Source organism: Sphaeroforma arctica (genome assembly GCF_001186125.1).
Source record: "Sphaeroforma arctica JP610 unplaced genomic scaffold supercont1.171, whole genome shotgun sequence".
Lineage (NCBI taxonomy): Eukaryota > Ichthyosporea > Ichthyophonida > Sphaeroforma > Sphaeroforma arctica.
Window position 1 is genome coordinate 48,554 of NW_014040387.1, and position 20,818 is coordinate 69,371.

The 20,818-nt window shown below is 41.3% G+C and overlaps 3 protein-coding genes across 3 annotated transcripts in view; 2 read left to right on the forward strand and 1 right to left on the reverse strand.

The window, feature by feature from the left end:
• SARC_03387 (hypothetical protein) overlaps positions 1-3,700 on the forward strand; it is a gene marked incomplete at its 3' end in the record, with an annotated part of 4,961 nt that extends 1,261 nt beyond the window's left edge. Inside the window, exons 2-6 of the mRNA XM_014302821.1 lie at positions 437-774; positions 910-1,097; positions 2,126-2,383; positions 2,854-2,977; positions 3,434-3,700. Coding sequence (XP_014158296.1) covers positions 437-774; positions 910-1,097; positions 2,126-2,383; positions 2,854-2,977; positions 3,434-3,700 — 1,175 coding nt within the window. The remainder of the gene's footprint in view (positions 1-436; positions 775-909; positions 1,098-2,125; positions 2,384-2,853; positions 2,978-3,433) is intronic.
• A 3,371-nt stretch (positions 3,701-7,071) lies between these two features.
• SARC_03388 (hypothetical protein) lies at positions 7,072-8,064 on the reverse strand (the record flags this gene model as incomplete). The annotated part of the gene is made up of 1 exon (XM_014302822.1): positions 7,072-8,064. The coding sequence occupies one exon, from the start codon at positions 8,062-8,064 to the stop codon at positions 7,072-7,074; it is 993 nt and encodes a 330-aa protein (XP_014158297.1).
• Positions 8,065-18,918: 10,854 nt separating this feature from the next.
• Positions 18,919-19,734, forward strand: SARC_03389 (hypothetical protein). Its single transcript, XM_014302823.1, has one exon. It carries the CDS (start codon positions 19,293-19,295, stop codon positions 19,680-19,682), a length of 390 nt encoding a protein of 129 aa, XP_014158298.1. The 5' UTR covers positions 18,919-19,292; the 3' UTR covers positions 19,683-19,734.
• Positions 19,735-20,818: the final 1,084 nt, after the last annotated feature.

Genomic DNA, 20,818 nt, shown 5'->3' on the forward strand with positions numbered 1-20,818 from the left:
TATATATATATATATATATATATATATATATATATATATATATATATATAATATATATATATATATATATATATATATATATATATATATATATATATATATATATATATCTATGTATGTATATAAATATATATATATATATGTGTGTGTGTATGTGTGTGTGTGCATTTTTCCACGTGTATACTAATATACTATGTACATACACCTATACGTATGTGGATGTGTGCGTATCCATATGTAAAGTCATATATGCTCTATAAGCCAAATCTGTATGTCTTCATATATTATCTATCTACCCAGCTAACCCGCCTCTCAGCTATGTATGCCCCCTATGGCATAAACACATCAACAAACATCCGTAGACCATTCTTTTCCCTACATAAAGTATTCATAACGTATATTGGGCCTAAGTATTCTCCCCTGTCTACACCTTCAGTGGCGCTGCAGTTCCCGGAAGGTCTGCTGATGTTTTCGCTGGTGATAGCTGACATCCTCGAGGAGTTTGCGGGTGTGGAGTGTGTGGTGATGGGTGACGTAACCTACGGTGCGTGCTGTGTGGATGACTTTTCAGCCCGTTCGTTGGGTTGTGACTTTATGATTCACTACGGACACAGCTGTCTGGTACCCATTGATACGACGCTGATCAGGATGCTGTACGTGTTTGTGGATATACAAATCGATATCAAGCACTTTGTGGACTCGGTGAAACACAACTTCAGACCGGGTGCCAACATTGCGCTCGTGTGCACGATACAGTTCTCGACAGCGTTGCAGGTATGTACTTTCTGGTCACGTAGCCCTTTAATTTGCCCTATTTCAGTTCTAAAAAGCCTTTATCGGTTCCGATGGAAGCCATGTGTGGCCACTGAAATAGTTTATAATATTTATGTCCGTATGTAAATTTTGCAGGGTGCAAGAGAGGCGCTTTCAACCGATTATACGGTAATCATCCCACAAACTAAGCCCCTGTCCCCTGGAGAACTCCTGGGCTGTACTGCACCCAGGTTACAGGACAACGACTACATACTCTACTTGGGTGATGGACGCTTTCATTTGGAGTCTATTATGATCATGAACCCAAATATACCAGCATACAGGTATATGCATGTATATATATATATATATATATATATATATATATATATATATATATATATATATATATATATATATGTATCTATCTATGTATATATATATGTATCTATGTATCTATATATATATATATATATATATATATATATATATTTCAATGGGTGTGAGTGTGTGTCTGGAGTGTGTCCATGTGAAGTTTATCTCGATTGTATATCCAGACAAGCCTGTGTAAATGCACATGTGTACATATCTATGTAAGGATCTATAGATTTTTCGATTGAGTTTCTGCTTAATCTATCGAATGTCAAGCACCTAATATAATGGAGAAATCGCAGAGATGCACATGCACGCGTTGACAAGCTACAATCAGTCCTTATATAATGACTGTCATACTCACTCTTACAATCCGACTATGCTATATTTACATTTGCATTCTTCGCTCACACGCACAAGACTGATAACTCAATTTTACTCACACTCACACTTGCCGCACTTACAGTACTCGCAGATAGTATGACACTCACTCACAATGCCTCAATTCGAGTTCAAGTTCAATAACACTCCAATAATATACGTAGGGACTATCTCAATCTCACGAGCAGTTTAGAACTCAACAAACCGGTGCAGTTCTGTTTGACATTTTAATGTTGATATCCTCCCTCACGCAATTAAGGAACCTTTACTAACTCATATTTGGATACGAGCATGCTGTATACGTGTGTATGTGTAAACATAGAGCCATTCTATGCACCTAGGTGTGTATCACAGCGATGAATGATCGCCTTCCCTGAATATGGCACTGTGCGCCTAGTATACAGTATACACGTCTGTGATGTTCAAGTACATATGTATAGCCCATATATTGGCATTACATAGGTACATCTGCATCGCCCTGTCAGTCACCTGATACATCAGCCAACAGCACATACTCGTGCTCGCTTTCAGTATCTCTTGCACCCAACCCCCCCACCTCCCTCCCTTCCGTATGACTGACACAGATTGCACTGTTTCCTTCTCTTCTCTTCTCTTCCAGGTATGATCCATATAGCAAGGTGATCAGCATCGAGACATACGACACTGAGCAAATGCACAGCATCCGCCGGGCCGCGATACGGGAGGCGACGAAGGCGAAGACATTTGGTCTAATTATGGGCACTCTGGGCAGGCAGGGAAGTCCTCAGGTTGTGGACGGGTTGAAGCAGCGTATACTCGCTTCAGGGATGAAGTGTGTTGAGATACTTCTCTCGGAAATCATGCCGGGCAAGCTAGCTTGTTTCAAGGATGTCGATGCGTAAGTTCATGATGCTATCCGAAGGCTGCTGGCTTATGGAACGGACTTCAATGATTTATGGGTTAGGGTTGCAGCGTTTCCATCTACTATTATGTTGTTTTAGGAGGCTACTTGCTGTGAATTCGAAATTTTTCAAGGGGGTTGTCAAGGTGTCACATACATTCGGTGGTGACACACATGTATGATAATACATTTGTGCTGTGGTGGTCTCGCTTGCATGCTGCACGGGTCGGTAGTATTTAATATATGAAAATTTCTGTACAAGTTCACCCAAAGTTGTGTTCTGATATTTCCACCAACATTATTACATACTTCGTGTGTGTTGACTAAAAAGGGTCAAGATCATTTACATGCTCTCTGGTGCAACATGGTGACGCAGACTGCAATTGGCGAGTGTCGATCCAGGGCGCCTAAGCTGATATTGAATATATCACAGTATCGTACTAAACCGTCGGTATTAATTATTACAGCTTTATTCAGATTGCCTGTCCTCGTCTGTCGATTGACTGGGGCTACGCGTTTGATAAGCCGTTGCTCACCCCTTACGAAGCGTCGGTGGTGTTTGACACTGTCGGCTGGCAATCGATCTACCCGGTATGTCGTAGGATATGTCTTCTAAGACTTTCTATTGTTATTGCGCCACCAAGGGTTTTGAGGACTGTTTGTCTTTCAGCTATCATCGTTCAACAGTATGGTTGAATCCATTACTATGTGTTTGCACAATCTATGATTTTGCCGCTCACTAGGTTCAAAGCAGTTTATGGCTAGCAAGTCAGAAATGCTGTCGCGAAGGTCGTCTCGTTTCTCTTACTTTCTTTCAAATTTGAACAGCAATTCCTTTGCTCCATTGATAAGCATGGCGGCGTCTTTCTTGGTCATAGTGGCTTCTCAATATATAATTGTGTTGGCTGATTTTTATCAATGGGTTCCATGGGTTGCTGTAGACAGCAGATGCTGAATACATATATACAATAAGAGCCCCTCCCGGTCTAAATTAGAGGTGGCAATAATGTGTGGCAATGGTGTTCAAATGTTTGTCGTCTTTCACAGATGGATTTCTATGCGGCGGATTCACTCGGGGATTGGACACCCAACAATCCTGCAAACAAACCGCTACCAGTACGGAAGAGCGCACCTTCAGCTGCCAATAAGCATACTACTGGTGTAAGCTTGGGGGCGCAACAGTCGACACTATCGACGACTAGTACTAGCGCGTGTTGTAAATCGAAACCTGATACAAATGACTTGCACGCCAGAACCGGTTGCTGTACAGACACACAAGATATAGCACAAGGATGTTGTAGTAGCGGTCAATAAAGCGCATGTGTCATAAGTTTTTACTGAAGTTCTACAATAAGAGATTCACCTCTTATCCCTGCGCCTTTGTTGTCGACATTTGGAAACTTTGTCCGAATATCTTCTTCAAGATGGAGGCTGTACATAACTTTTAAAGTGCCTTGTGGCTAGTTTTTTATTCAAGAAGAATGTGTAGATGCTCTCGGGGCCAGAATGCCTTGCCGATATTGCAACCTGTAGTTGCCGGCGTCAAATTATGTGTGGATTACTGTTTGCACCGAACGCTACAGTAGGAAAGTGGGTGGCTATTTTTCCAGCAACATAAATACGCAGAATTAAAATAAGTTGGCCTGTCTGAAGCTGAGAACATCAGACCGGTCAAGGTGCTCCGGAGATCGAAAACCGGACGAGATCGGCAAAGTTCGACCATGAAGAGCGGAGAGATGAGATACTGAAGTTAAAATACGAACATTTTCTCAATACTTGCATGGTCTTGCATGGTCTGATATTTCACAAATGGTGTTTGTTTATGTTTTTGTAAGCCTACTTTTTGTAGCTTTCCACTGGCAGTCTGGTTGGCAATGACAGGTTGCGGAATATGTGATAGCGTATCCCCTGCGCCTTGTTCTTGAGTTGCATCTTGTATCTCGAACGTCCGCCTTAATAGGCAACACAGATTACCCTCTGTCGGTTTGTTCTGTCATTATACTCTTCGCCTGGGGTGGGTTCTGATCTTCAACGCTTATTCAATATGAAATGGTACTTGAACCCAGCCTCCAAAACTACTATGCGGCAAGCAACATTAAGAACACTTGACTGTTGGTGGTGAATTCTTCGAGCTCGCTAGCCTTCTTGACTAAGCCAATTAGTTCATCACTGACCGAGTTAGGATTTTCGGGGGCTATAGTCCCATCAAGGTTACGGACAAAATACCCGTTGCCCTCCTTGCTTGCTATCTTGTATGATCCTCCGTATGGTGCTGTCATTTTATTCATCTCGCCTGACCATTGTGTATGTGCTAATTGAGGTTGAATGTGTCTTGGTGTACTCTTGATAACCTGTCAGCAACTTCATTGTCTTTGCCTGGCACGTGTATGATGGTGAAGTGATGATGAATTTTTTTTGCTATTCAGTTTGCGAGCATGGGATGCAGTGTTTGTTGCTTGTTCATCTGACATAACGCTTTGTGATCTGTCCACAATGCTATATCACCTCTTTTGATTTATTCTGAAAAGTGATCTAGGCTGTATACCAGCGCTAGTAGCTCTTTTGTGTTTGTCCCATATCTCTGTTGTGCAGGGTTTAGGCCATTTGAGTAATAGAGTATATCTCCTCTGACTCCATCTACGATTTGGAACAGATACGTCACTTGCGCCATTTATGATCTGAAACGGTACTCCAACTACTGGGTACGCCAATGTTGCTGAGCATGCAATGGCATCTCTGAGTTCTTCCTATTTCTTAATGAGCTCAGGTGTCCAAAGATTGGCTACATTCTGACTCATTTTTCCTTCCATGAGATTGCGGAAGTGTTTCGTTATGTATGCAAACTGAGGTATGTGGTCTCGCATGTAGTTTGCGCGTCCGACTGCTCGATGTAGGTCATGTTTGGTTCTTGGCAGTGGTCAGTCAATCATGCGTTTTGTTTTTCAGGGTCTGTTTTGAGCCCTTTTGTTGTAACTTTGATGCCTAGTATATTGACTGTCTTGACTGCAAACGCACACTTGTTGTGATTCAGCCTGAAGTTGGCAGCGTCAAGTCTACTGATGACTTCACGTAGTGGTTGTCTATGTTCTTCTTCTGTCATACTGGCAATGACTATGTCGTCCACATATACTTGTACTCCAATAATGTCAATGAGGAGGTTGGCCATCACTCGTTAAAGGTGTGCTGTTAGCGAGTGTAGTCCAAATGGAGCTGACTTGAACGAGTATTGTGCCCCTTTCCATGAAAAAGTAAAGAAGTGTTGGCTATTTTCGTGTGCACGAAGGTGGTAGAAGAATCCTGTCAAGTCCAATTCGGAAAAGAATTTTGCACCTTTTAGGTTGTGGAGTGCTTCCTTTATTTTCGGTAATACGAATTTGTCTTGTTCATGTTGATATTTGACTTCTCTTGAGTCTAAACATGTGCGTACTTGCTTTAACAGATCCGTCTGTTCAAAGTCCCCTGTGGATAGTAAAGGTAGATTTACTTGTGTGGGTGTTGTTCGTGTATATGTGGCTGAGCTTGGCCCATTTTCGAACATCGTCATCTGTTTGTGGTATGTACTTGGGTGGAACAAAGTTCACTTTAGCGTGACGAATGTTCTTGGCTTTGACCTCCTGACTTGGTATCTCCACTACTGATCCTGATAGATTGCTGTGGACATATGGTGGGATCTGACCGTTCTGGTCTGACAAGTCGGAGAGTGATTCTCTGAATCCTTCTTGTTCATGCTCAGGGCCTTCTTCTGTGGTGTGAGAAGTGATTCTCATCTGGCATCTGTTGGTATGAGTGGATTGATTATCCCCGCTAGATATATGCCTAAGTATGGTGGAATGTCCATACCTAATGCAATTGGTGATCTCTTGTCTGGGAGGTCGAGTACCTCAAAGCAGTTTGAAGTTTTTCTACCGCCGTAATTTTTATCATATACTTCTGTGGAACCTATGCGTTGTACTCGTGCATCTGATTGTGCTAGCTGTATGTACCCAGGTTGTGCTTTTACGGACAAGTATAGTTCAGTTACTACAGTGCGATCCATACATGAGCGTTGTGCTTCTGAATCTACTAGTGCGTTGTATGTGATGCTATTGATTTGTATGTCTATGTGCAATCATTGGTCTCGTGGGTTAAGAAGTAAAGAAATGGGTGTGTAAGCAATATCATTTGCATTTACTAACAACGTTTATTCATCAGTGTGTGTATTCACAATATATACTATGTTTATCATGTTAGCTTCCGACCACCAAGCTTTTCATAGTTCCTCATCCATCTCCTGCACCTTGTTGCCATTTGTAATAGCCAACTGGTCGATATGGTTGGGTTGAGGTTGCTGCGCTGCTCGAACTGCTGCTTTCAGATGGTTGCTTTCGTCTTTCTTGGGGCACAAACTGAATGTATGTGGGGAAGGGTCCATACCTCAGTGTGGGCAAGGTCTTGGTCCTCGTGGTGTTGGGGCGTGAGTACCCTGTCTATAGGACCGTCTCTACCTTGTCTTCCTTGTTGTCCACCACCTTTAAGCTGGTCCTCCCCTCTGGGTGGACCCCCTGAAGGTATGTCCACTCGTGGACGAGTGACTCTCTGGTCGGGGACGGGTGCGGTTCTCGCTCGCTTGTTGTCACGTTTGCGATTAGCCTGTGTTATAGTTGCTTGTCTGCTCATGTCTTCAGTGAGTTCATGGAATACTTTTCTTATATGTCAGACAAGTGTCCACTGCTACCATCAGGCTTTGTTTGAGCCTTGATCAGTCTATCTGTTTCAGCTTGCAGTCCGTACATGACTAGTGCTTGGGAACGGGATGCTTTGAGGAATTGCCTATTAATGGACTCTCTCTCAGTGCCCTTGTATCGCTTCTCTAACTCAAACATTGTGCGGCGCAATCGTGCTCCTCGTACTTCAACATTCATGCGAGTGTCATAGAAGTCGTTGAGCCACTTCTCTAGTAGATAGTATACTAGGGTGCGACGCAGGTTGTCAATGATCAATATATTGTCTTCCACATCAGTGAAGTCTTTCCAAAGCTGTTTAGAACTACGTATATTTTTGAGTGCAGTGTGCGATACCTCCGTTGCGTCTGTCTGTCTGAGCAATTCTTGTACGAGTGATAGGTACTGTACTACTGACATGTTTGTGCTCGCGAACAAGTCTTTTGCTACAGATACAAACTCAATTTTATCACGACTGTCAGCCATGCTGACGTACTTGTGTGTTGGCCACTTGGGGTTCTCACTCATCTTGAGTAGCTTGTTCATCTTTGGTTCTGAGATTTCATCCCCTACATGAGATCTAATTAGAGTTAGCTCGCTCATAAAGCCACTGATTGCAATACACTCATCGTAATCACTTTTATCACCGTCCTTCATAGCTTTATTGTGTAGCTCTGACAACCACTGATCTAGTACTGGTATCAATCTGTTGGGTTGTTGGGTGTAAACTGCCTTGCGGAGTTTGTGGAGTGCTCGTATATCAATGGGGTCGTCCGCCTTTTGTGCATACAACTTGTCCACTAGTATATCTACAATGTAGTCATTGCCGTCATAGGTGGTTTTGTTAATGGCTATGTTATACTTACTCATTGCTGGCTCTAATGGAGCTCTTGCTGGTGTGGGCTCATCGTCCATGTGCATCGCTCCTTCTCCATTGTGTGGAGTAGAGGTGCGTAAGGAGACCTGGGAGACTAGCATTGTGTCAGTTTGTACTGGTCTTGTTCTGGCAGTACGACATATGCTCCCACGTGTGTGCCCACGAGTTGAGCTCACTTGTGTGCGTAGACTCCTTCTTGCTGCTCGTGTTCTTTGGTAGGGCGCAGACGTCTTTGACTGATATGCTTGTCCAGTGTACATTGCAATTTAGAGTTCTTGTCGCGTGATGTGCGCGTAGTGTGCTATTTTCCGTTATTCTCTAGCTTCAATAAACTCTTTCTATAAGTCCACACGTTTTTATATAGTAAAAATCAGTAGTTCACCTTTATGTTGGGCCTCTTTGTGGTGTTCAGTGTAGTAGTCTGATGTAGTGTCTTGCACTTGATCTGCTCAACTTGACGTTCTCTGTGACACCTGGGTTTATGTTGAGAGTTTTTGGGGTTAATATATACACTTTGGTTTATCTCGGTTTATTCGTTAACTTATGACACACTTGGTTTCTTGTGTGAACCCAGTTTATCGTGTTGACAACCTTGGTTTTTGGTTTGTATTTCGGTTACTATTAATTTATATTTGTCTCGTGACAATGTACCGCACTTCTTTGATTTAGGTAGTTGTTTGAGTAATGGTGTCTTGTGGCCTAATGTCTGACCGTATGTGTTTGTGAATATGAATTATACGTCACTCCATTACTTGTAGTCTGTCTGTGTCTGTCTTTGTTGACCGTTGTATTCGTTGTTTATCCAACATGTATCGATCATGCGGAATGGATTGTTCCGGTTTGCTTCTACTTGTGGTATTATGTCGAGATGTTGTTTCTCTTTTGTCTTCGATTGCAGTGTGAAGTCGGCATGAAGTGTCTTGTTTGTAAGAGGCTTCTTCGTAGTTTCACTTTTTGTTTTCTATTGTACATTTTTAAAATAATAATAATTTATGTACTGGTTTATTGTATTGTGATGTGTAATCTTGCTTGACCTGGTGCCTTGTTTTTTAGTATATGAATGTGTTGTGTGATCTCAATGTTATCCTTCGATCTTGCTCTTGTACGCTAATTCACGTATTGGTGTGTTTGTTTTTCTTACCTGTATTGTCTCTGGAGTTGAGATTTAAGTGTCTTATTTGTGTTTCACTAAGATTGTCTCTGATATGGAGATGTTAAGTGATGCTAGTTTTGATTTGCGAAATTGGTTGTTTATTTCGTGATATTGGCTCTTGTGTTATTTGAATGTGAGTGTTTCATGACATGTGTGTTATTGTACTTTTTACTTCAGTTCTCTGAAGTGGAGATGTATTTCCCACTTTATGTCTTTCCTTGGTCTTGGTTGTGTTGATGTGGATATGTACTTCATTAACTCATGCATGCATATGTGCTCTAATCTTGTTGTGTGGCCTGTGTATATCCGATTTGCTGAATCTCAGTGTATGGCTCATTTATTCTTGGCTCGTTCGATTAATTATCTATGATGTGTGTCTATTGTAGATTTATTGCTGCTCTGTTATCTCTTGTGTTCGCGTAGCGTACCTCTGGATTTGAGGTTTATCGTCTGAATTTTAGTGATGCTTAAGATCTCAATTTTATCTGATGTACAATTGCAATTGTTCTCTGATCTATTCTCAACTTGTCAGGTCTTTTATATTCGAGTTATTATCTTCGACTACTATTTTATGCCATTCCAAGTTGTAAGTGTCTAAGGTACAATATCGATTTCGATGTCGTGTTTTGTCTCAGTATTGATTCTGATGATATGTATAATTTCGAGATATTTATAAGTTGCCGCCTCGTTTGCGTTACCACGATGTCTTGCTATTTCTATTTGGCTTCGGGTCGTGTGTAACCTTCTCTATCTCTATGAACAATGTGTTGGAGATATTAAATCTTTTGTATATACGATTCTCTGTGTAACCGAGCCGTTGTGTGGTGTCCTGGTGGTGAGGATATTCTTTTGTCTGTTTGCGATCACAGGTTTCAGTACTAGAACTTTTGTCTCCAATATTGATACTATACTCACCTTGACACTGTCCCCAATATTGATATTATATTCACCTTGACACTTTCCACCGAACTTCTTTGTCTCTTCCTCCAAAGTTGACTTTGTATATCTCTAGTTTATGGGCCGGTATCTTATTGTGTTGTATTATGGCAATTACAGCACTGTCAAAATTATAAATAAAGAATAACACTATGGTTCTGCGAACCTTGTTTGGGGCGTATGCTTGCCTTTCTCAGAGAAGAAGCTTAGTCTTTCTTCCCAGTTCTTTTTTTTCTTGAGAGGACCTCACTTGGTCTCTTGATATTTGATTGTCAGCAGTGGCTCGTCTCTGAAGTAGACAACCTCTTTCTTGTTCCTCGTTATTGGTCCTCTTATGGTGTCTTCTATACTTATTTGAGTATTGGGGTACCTATGTCTGTTTCGACTGGTGTACAACAGAGACTTTTCTTGTTGTTTGACTTACCGTAGTAAGGATATTGTAAAAAATGTAGAGTTTGAGAGTAGCTTACAAGATACGACCAATGGAAACAATAGACCTCTTCTCAAATGCGAATCTCTCAGCTAGGTAAAAAGTCCCAGGCTGGAGGACTCGCATCGAGTCTTTGTTTGTGTTTGTTGTTTTCTACACTAGACTCAATTATTACTTAAGTGTTTCTCTCGCACGCGGGAGTCCCGGTATCATCTACCGGTATACCCGCTATATTTTTGATCACTTTATCATCAGAAATATTGGATCCTAGATCCAAAGCTCAGTATTGGATAATCCTGGGTTTTGGGTTTAGTATTGGCTCTTTCGATAATCCGGTCCCTGTATGCTACATGACAATTATCACAATCGGCCATAAATGATAGGAAAATTTGTGATAATGATCATACAGTCGGTGATGAAAATTGGAGAATGCTACTCAGTTTATTTACATACCACAAATATCCATACATACAATACCTGACACAGAAGATGCAACTGACATGGTATACATATTACACGCAGACGGATTTCGTGTGTGCGCACACCCGCTGCAAGGAAACTGAACCGCCAGTCGGTCCCCATGCCAGCTCGATCACATGAGAGTGCAATCCCAGTCGATTGGAAACCAACTGCACTGCCTTCAGGGGAACAGATTGCAAAGCAACTCTTAGATACGATGCATCAATCGTTAAGGTTGTGTACACGGATGATGAAAATCAATGTTTGAAGTTAACTTCGCGGTTGTACGGGGTAACGGAATTTACCAAAAGCAAACTTCTAAACGAAATACACTAAGAGATTTTATCAAACAATGGTGTATACACGGGACACTGGGCAAATCGGTGTTCGCTGGCACTACTACAGGGAGATACAGCTATAGTGCCAGAACAACGTGCGCTATCCAAATCTGAAGCTGAACTCTTATACACGATTATACTTTCCGACGATTTGGAATAGCAATGGAAACGTTCGTAATGGCCATAAGTAGTACAATTACAACGTATTAACTATTTCCAGGTGCCTTCATGGATGAAGCAACAGATCACTATTGAGAAACTTGAAACAAGAAGGAGAAGGTGTACCTCGACAGAATAAGTTATAAGTACGCATTCCTCACTCGTAAACAATTCGATGTTGGTCGTACCACACCGGGACAACCAAGTATCAGTAAATACACACGCATATAAGAATGGTACAAAATTCAATAAAAATGATACTGATGGCTTAGTGCGTCAATCTATGTTCAGCGACACATTGTTTTCTACACCGAGTTACAATTTCTAAATGCCCGCGCGTTCTGACGTATATAGAAGAGATTTTAATAAGTACGATACATATTGTAATGGCTACACGTATTTTAAAGTGAAGTACTTGGGTGGTGGCAGGACACACATCGTACGTAGACCGGATGGGCAATAACTGTTGTAGCGATAGAACTAACGATGCTAGCGGGGAAGATCGAGATGATTGTGTTATGTAGTCAAACGGGTCAACCCCTGTGAAAGTTCTCGATTTTCGGTGTCACTGTCAGTATATAATTGAGGCTTGGATTGCCTGATAGCCAACAGCCCCGCTTATGAAAGAATTGCACTGTCATAGGATCAACTGAGACAGCTGCTTGTAGACAGACAGTTGTAGGTAAGAACAGTGAGCACTTCCTGAGCATTAACATATGACGGTAAGTAGGTGGTTAAGAAGAACATGGTCAAGCGATTGTAATGGACACGTTTGGAGTCCAAATACGTAACGCATCGACAGCCGCAAAGAGAGCATCCAAGCTTACATACGATCAACTACTACAAATCAGTTTGCTGTCATAAGACAGTAGCCTTTGACTAGAGGTATGTGATGGGCCTTACCTCTGGGGTAGGGCATGGCCATGTTTATTCATACCTTGTGCCGTACAAAAGACGGATGGTACACCATTATCATAGATATGCCGGCCGGATGGGAGCGTGACGTGCTCGTAATAACAACCCTGAATTATGGGAGTTAGGGCACTACATGATTAATTGGTGTGATGGGTGTGAGGAAAGTCACCAAACTTTCAAGTTTCTAGTTAAGGGCAATAAGGTGCGACTCCAAATCTATAATCAACATCCTATATAAATCATCGTTCCTGCCAATAGGAAGAAACTAGTGAAGGAGGTGCGAGTAAGAGTGTGTCAACAGAAGCGAGTGTGGGGGCGAATGATAACGACAATCCACGATATTAAACACAAATCTATAATCAACATCCTATATAAATCATCGTTCCTGCCAATAGGAAGAAACTAGTGAAGGAGGTGCGAGTACGAGTGTGTCAACAGAAGCGAGTGTGGGGGCGAATGATAACGACAATCCACGATATTAAACACATCAAACCGTCGACACATAGTTCGGTCCCTCTATATCAACTCAAGGTACACAGCAGTATTGGTAGGCAAGACAAGTGAATGGCATGTTATATCAATTATATAAGATATACAATGAGATGCCTCTAGTATATATCGACGCAATTTTGGCCGAGTATCACTGGCCAAATTTGCATCAGTTTATGTCTATTGCTGCAAGTGGCAGGACTAAAGAAGCAGAACGAATGCGGTCTCATGGTCATGAGAGAACAGAGCCCAAAAATATGCATTCAATATTTAAAAGCTATCCACAAATATTGAATTGATTCTTGTGATACGGTGCAAAGCACGGTTCAAGATAGTACTACATTAAGGTTTCGGTAATTCTAGTTGCTGGACGCGGCACGAGTTTGCGAAGAATCGAGGTGTAATACATTTGCTTGCTTTATTGCGGAAAGAGGCGCCTAGTATAAGATGTTGCCAAGAGATACAAAAACACAATGTGTCGGTTTTCTATGTAGCTGCGAGGTCAATTAATTTTTGGGGATCCGGCAGCTCAGCAAGCAACTATGAATCTTCCACGTGTACTAACGCCTAAACAGCACAGCATTACGCAGGAAGGAAGGAAACTCATTTAGATAGAGAGAACGACACCCACTACTACCGAAATCGGTTTAAGATAGTCAATTGCTACCTTGGCTGAGGGGTGAACATGTGAGTTCAGATAGGATTGACAACTTTAACAAGTAGAAGCCACGCGAAGGTGTCGGCTCAAGGCCAGATTCTACTTGTCTGCGTGTGCTCAAAAATGAAGACAAGACACAGCACGAGATTGACCTCACCGTCTGCAGCTCGATTCATGGTTGTAGTTCATATTGTTTGCGGAAGCTATATGCTAAAACTTTAGATAACGGTGGAAAAAGTCGATGTTTTGGAGTGCCGATTAGGTTTTGGCACAGAGAATAAATTAGTACCAGCGAGATGTTATAGAAGATTAGTATGCTCTATCAAAATAAAGTATGATTTTGCTAATGTTGAGTACAAGCGTGTCATCCTCGAGTAACACAAGACTCTACTCGATTGTTGGTTGGTGTGGTAAATACGATATGCAGGTCATCTTAAGGATGTATAACGACACACCTACTGTAAAAGGGGTTGTCAAAGAGTGGTGTGAGCAAATTTTCACTCAGAAGGAGCAATTTAAATATAAATCACATGATGAGGAAGAAGAATATGTGCCAATATTGGATGATACGTGAAAGAGTAGCTTAGAGGGGGAGACGGCTGATGAGAATAGACACGTTTGGATGGTATTGCACTTGAAACACGCTGTATGCTTCAGCAGTCAGGTCTATATGTGAACAGAAATGATCACATGCAGAAAATCTGTGGCTCCGTAGTAAGATATTCATATAAAGGCGAAATTAGTGAACATGAAGCCCAGGATATATTCCGAAAAGTAATTGACAGACTTTTGACTGAGGGTACTAGCATGGAATCATTGGCAATCAATCTGAATATGGTCATACTCGAATCACGAGAATTGACAGCTGGGAGTCCTTCATGTGTCTGAGTGATGAAAATATGTACATATGCACGCATGTTTCTACGTATTTCACTGGATGTCGATAGACATCACGTAGAAAAGAAGGGAGACAGAGCAACTATGGCTGCGAGGGGCAATTAATGTGATAACATAGGAATAAAAACAATGCTTTCGATCAATATCTCGATGTTAAGGACAAAATTGAAACGGATTGGGATGACTACCATGCTCAAAATCGGGTGAAAGTAGAAGAGTATGATGAATTAGAGAACACTGTTGAGCAGGCGCTTTCGTATTCTTTTCATGATTATAATGTGAAGAAAACTGCCAAACACAATGGCATTCCGTTTACTATCATGATATGTAGAATGTGAACAGGCCGTTGGACGAGAAATACTGCAGGACAACAATACACACAACGGCGCATACAGATGCGGCTAGTGGGAACGTAGGTGGATCAACAATGGATAAAATCGCACAATTCAGTCGATCAGCAATGAAATACGTATCCGTTGTAGAAGGTGGTAGTTCAATGACTTTTGCGAAGACACAACAGCAATACTCTATAGCCATTCTAATAATATTGGATATGTTTCATGTGCAGGAAGCAGATCATGGGCCATTTAGGTCAAAGGTGCAGTGATTGTATTGCCAAGGACATACATCCTGCTGTCGGTCGTTTGGAGGCCATGATATTAGTTGAGTCTTCAAAACAGTTCTCGACACTCAACTCATCTAGTTGCCAACCATAATTCTTTCAGATCACACACCTGGCCCCGTTTGCACAAAATTTTACCATTTGCACAACTTCTACATATGTGTGCATAAGAGGCAGAAACATGAAGACACTTGTTTGCATTTTATAATATCAAATATAAAAGGGGTAAACACAAAATTGATGATTAGTCAGACAAAACGACTAAATGACAAGTTACACCGCATACACCGACACCAATCGAGAAACGGAATGATTGCGTGATACACTGATGCATAGACGATTTTGTAATATCGGCATCTCTCTATCAGTCTAATCTATATATAGTTGAGGAATCGATCAAAAGAAATTGTGCGCAGACAAGGTACGTACAATGGGATTCTTCACTCAACCACAAACTGAGCAGCTTTCGTCCTACCAGATCTGTTCGAATCTTTTGCTGTCGAAACCTACACCCCTGTTTTTATTTTATTTTTGTATGGCAGGGACTCTGTGTGTAAACGAATGATTATCGCGGGGAAAAAAATAGCAATCCAACACTCATGCCGGTAAATATTCATTTAGCACAAAACTCGATTGGCACCGAAATGAGCGTTGTGGACATTTCAGACGTTTTTTGTCTTCCGCCAAATATCTGGTCATGCCACAATATTCTACTTGGTTACGATAAGGCACGCCGTCAGTTGGCCTGAGCTCCACACTGGCCGTGCGTTGGACTATTTTGTTGAATATGCCGCTTTATTTGAGTACATCGTAATATTTATGATTATTTGCGCGTGTACACGACTCTAGTAGTATATAAATTAATAGCCGTGCTTATACATCCGGGTGTATTTGCCTCAGAAACATCGGCAGCATATTGTGAAGGCATGTATATTCATATATGTCGTATATTTGTGTAGATACCACAAGACAGACGGTTTTAATAAATAAATAAAATCTAAGTAGACGTACAAATACAAGGCTCTACGTTGGATGACACGGATCACTGCCATGGGTTCAAAAGAGGCACAAATTTAAACTCTTAACTAGTCAGCGGCGATAATTTCACAGGAAGCCACACTCATGATTGAAATATAAAAACAACGAATCGCCATGTCGTCATATCACCACAACCCTGTCTTACAAGAGGCTTACGATGTATATTGCAAATCGCGACAATACCTCACTCAAACTCTGTAATAGCAAGCGACTACTAAATATGGCATCAATATCTTATAGTGTCTTGTTACATAAATCCATGTACATTATCGACGGAGAGTTTCATGTGAACAATATTACAGCAGGAAATCTCCTTAAATAAATTGGATATGTAAAGCTGTTTGCCCTTATACTTTCAATGGCGGGTTTTGGAAGCTCTGGGTGGGGCCATAGTCATTGTGATAGCATTCATACATGCCGAGCAATAATTAATTATTCCGTTTATGATGAAACGCGATGATCGTAGGGGCTGCTGACAATAAATAATGGGAGTCGATTTTAATGCTAATGTACAGGAAGAGCGCATCAAAGATATCGATAAATTGACAGATTACTTTTTACAACGCAGTCCCATTAGCGAGGCCAAGAAAATACATTCCACAAGAAGGCGCATTCGGAGAGCTTCTTCACTATCAAATTTGATATATCAAGGCGAAAAACGCTTTGCAGCGCGCTACACTAAGCGACAGAAAAAAAATTACATGTGAACAAATACACAATGTAATCTGGAATTTTTTTTTATCACTATATATTTATCATTTGTACAAATATACAGACAAATTAAGAACTTATGATATGATCAGTAATACCTTTTCTAGACATCTTTTACCATTCACAGACTAAAAAGCTTTATTATTCAACTGGAACAAGAATACACGTCCGGTGCACCAAATATCACAGTTTCAGCCTACATCGTTTCATACGGCAAAGAGTAAAATATGGCTATCACCAGATGAAGATAGATATACCACAGAGGAAATGCTTCACGTTTATCTGGGTGGACAACTGTACTCACCTAACCGTTTGGTACACACATGTTATCATCGTTCTTCCAACAAATCATGGACAACGTACAAGTGTAAATAGATAACATAATCACAAAGACCCAAGAGGAACATGACAGAGTTGTGGAAGAGGTCTTGGCAAGACTGAGCAAACAGAACTTCAAAACCAACGACAAGAAATGTCATTTCAGATAGCGAACTGCAGCTATTAGGGTATCGTGTATTTGGTGAGTGAATCATGATGGATCTGGAAAGGGTAGAGCACTTACAGGGCTACAAGAAAACACATGCCACTGGAAAGGATGTGAACAGCATACGCGGGCTCGTCAACTTCCTGTCGAACGGAGTTCCCCACCTAACAAGTTACCTTAGGCCTTTTGGACTTGTACGATGTCCCAAAGTTATAAACCAAGGCCTGTGACGATGCCTCTGTACAGTTCAATGAGTGGTTCAACAAGAACCGAAGCCACCAAGAGACGGAGTACCGTTCATAGGAGCAACAGACGGATCGGATATCGCTCTCGGATTGTTCTGTATCGAATGATTGACGAAAAACCAGGATACATGCAGTTTTTTTAGCAGGGACATGAACCCGTTGCAAATCAACTCTCCAACTGTTCATTCTACCGTAACAACACACATACACGTTTTTAAGTATTATGCAATCAGAAAACATTGCAACGTATAGGATATAAAGCCAACTCACAATTGGTTAGTCGGTGGCATAATACGATATTCCTGGTATGAAAAATCACCTACCGGATACGTTGTCACGCTTTGTACCAGAATTCAATCAGATGGCGCTAGCTACTAGCTACGGATTGAAATGCCGATCTTAGATGATTTTAAAATCGCAGACAACATATATGGTCCACATACCATAGATATGTTTGCAGCTCATCAAAATGTACGACTGCCGCGATACCGAACTCTGGAACATCTAGAAGGTGATGCGGTTCAAATTGACTTAACTAATGAGAACATTTGGGTAAAACCACCATGCTTGTCGATACCGCAGTTGCTAAATTATGTTCGTATACTGGATGCTACCTTCATGTTTTTTGAATGAATGGCTCAAGTAGTCGATCTTTATGATTGAATGCGAGCTAATCTATGTGGATAGAAAATGCTTTCCTCTACCAGGATACCGTTCAGTCGAGAAGACGCCATAGCGACATACTACGTTCTACAAGAAGATACGTTGAGACTAGGAAGCTATTGCTTACGAAGCATAGGCTCGTCTATTTAAGAAACTGATGAACTACTTCCCATATGTATACAAACATGTTAATCCGCTCATGAACATAACTAATATCAGTCGTCTACATACCTTCGTGCCTTCACGCGAATATGGACTAGAAGAGTCTTCAAGTCCAGATAATGTTGCAGTGGGATGATCACATCTTGATTTGATATAGAATCAACCGAGACAGCTATTCTGAAATGGTTAAGACATAAATATGCTCTTAAACATATGGATAAGGCAAAACCCGAGGAAGATTGTTAACGACACGGGGTTAAACACTCAAATTTAGAGCAGTTTATACCTCAAGTGTATCACGAATGCAATGACTGCGAAATTGATCGAATCAAACTCTACGGGCACGTAACGATGCAAAGTGTATCTGAAGACGAGCCGTGACGCTGGGTTATCATTGATTTTGTTGAGCTGCCCATGTCCAAACACACGAAAGATAAGATAACGTGCTGTATCGAGAGATAGATCAACTCAAACTGTGACCGAGAGCATTTATAAGTGATTCGCAGATGTCGGCTGGCCAGCTAAGGTGTACACTATCAACAGTAGTGAACTGTTCCTCATTGTAGGCATATGCCACAAAAGGGATGTACCTAAGCCTCAGATACAAGGTGCTAATGAGGTTAGACACAGAAAGATGAAGGAGTATATGCGAGGAGCGGTACTTGATGGTGCATGGTGCTGACATGTGCTCAATTAACTCGGTACAAAAACAAATGAACGAGACATCGGACTTTGTCACTGATACAGCGCCCGCTCACTATTTCTGGGGCCGTTGTAGTATATTACATGTATATTCTAGTAAGGAATCTCAGGAAGATCATGTGTTACTATGATTAATGAAGACGCGTAGAATCAGTCATGTAGTCTTTCCTTGTTTGAGAGATGAATCATATCGCTCTGTAAAAGAGACAGAAGCGATGGAACAATACAAAGAAAATTTGAGTTTGAGGTTAAGGATATAGTCAACATCATGGATCGCAATTTCAACACGACTATGCTTACTGCTAAGTATATTGGGCCGTTCACAATTTCTGTGGCCGATACAACGAGCGGAATGTATGAGAATAATATCGCTGATGGCTCGAGTGCCTTAAGTACCGGCTCTCCTCGCATACTGACGACAAAGTTCATCCTTCGTCGCATATGCGAGTCTACTGCACTTCATCTGTTTTACAAGCTCAAATATATTATTGGAAAGTACAAACATGGTGAACTGCATGCTACACAACGGAGTTTACAGATGGGGCACAATCCGATATTATTTTATACATTGTTTCTTTCCAGGATCAACTTTTACCTTTGCCGCAAACACTTTGAAGCCAAGCTCAGTACTCAGGTAGAAGCGGTAGTATATTTTTAAGCACGGATCGCAGGTCACCGTAAGCGTTGATGTCATTTTTCACTTCTTTAGAGAGGTTAACTCCTATAGTGTCCATCACCTGGTATATCAACAGATATTTGCCAGTGTAAATATGTGTGACCTTCCATCTTACGATTCCTACGCGTCATATGAGCAACTGCACCTCGTGTGATGGTATAAATAGCGAATGACTCACGAGACTCAAAAAGTTTCTATCTCGCGTATCGTCAAAGGAAGCATTCAGAATAGTTTTACGTGACTGGTTCCACACAGGGGAATGTCTTTCAAATAGGCTCATGAGCTGACCGTATAGTGTGCCATTTATAAGGCTCGCATAAATGTATGAGATCATTCATAATCTGCTTATCCTTAAGGTTGGTTGATTCTTCAAGTTGCTCAAATGCAGTGTTTCCAGTGCACTCTCGTTAGTTGAAAAATCGACCTAAGCTTTAGCAATTTCGAGCAACTAAATAAAGCTTGGCTCAGTGTGTTCTCGCAGCACACACTCAGTGATACGCGGTGCTTGTTCTAGATCAGATTCAATTATCTTTCACTTTGTATCAATGAGGTAGCGAATATTACTCACTTGCTGTTCATTGAGATCCAAGTCAATCAAGGGACGTTTCTCTAACACTTGCATATCCGTACGTAGGCATCCGAGCTCTCACTATATTGTTCTCAATGCTAGAATGGCTACTCTCTAGTGAGGGTATGATATAGGTATTGCCAAAGTATCCTCACTTCATACATACCCTGCGACGTCCACAGAACAATCATACCTTTAACCTTGTACGCTTTATCCTACTTGTTACCTTCCTTAGACAGTAACCTCCACACCATATGCCCAGGTTCCCAGATCGGTGCTGGTCTTCTATGCTGATCTGCTGCCTACAACTGCGCTCCCTTTGCAACCTCATCCGATATCGCAACAGTTCAATCGCGCACTGTAGCTTCACTAAGCAAATGCATATCCAACACATCCAACAATCTCGCCCGTACAACCACGTCTAATTGCGAAGTATACTGTCTGCCCGTCAAATGATAATATGGACTCACACCAGTGGCCTAACTCACAGTAGCATTATATGCAAGCACTACGGAATATATATATATATATATATATATATATATATATA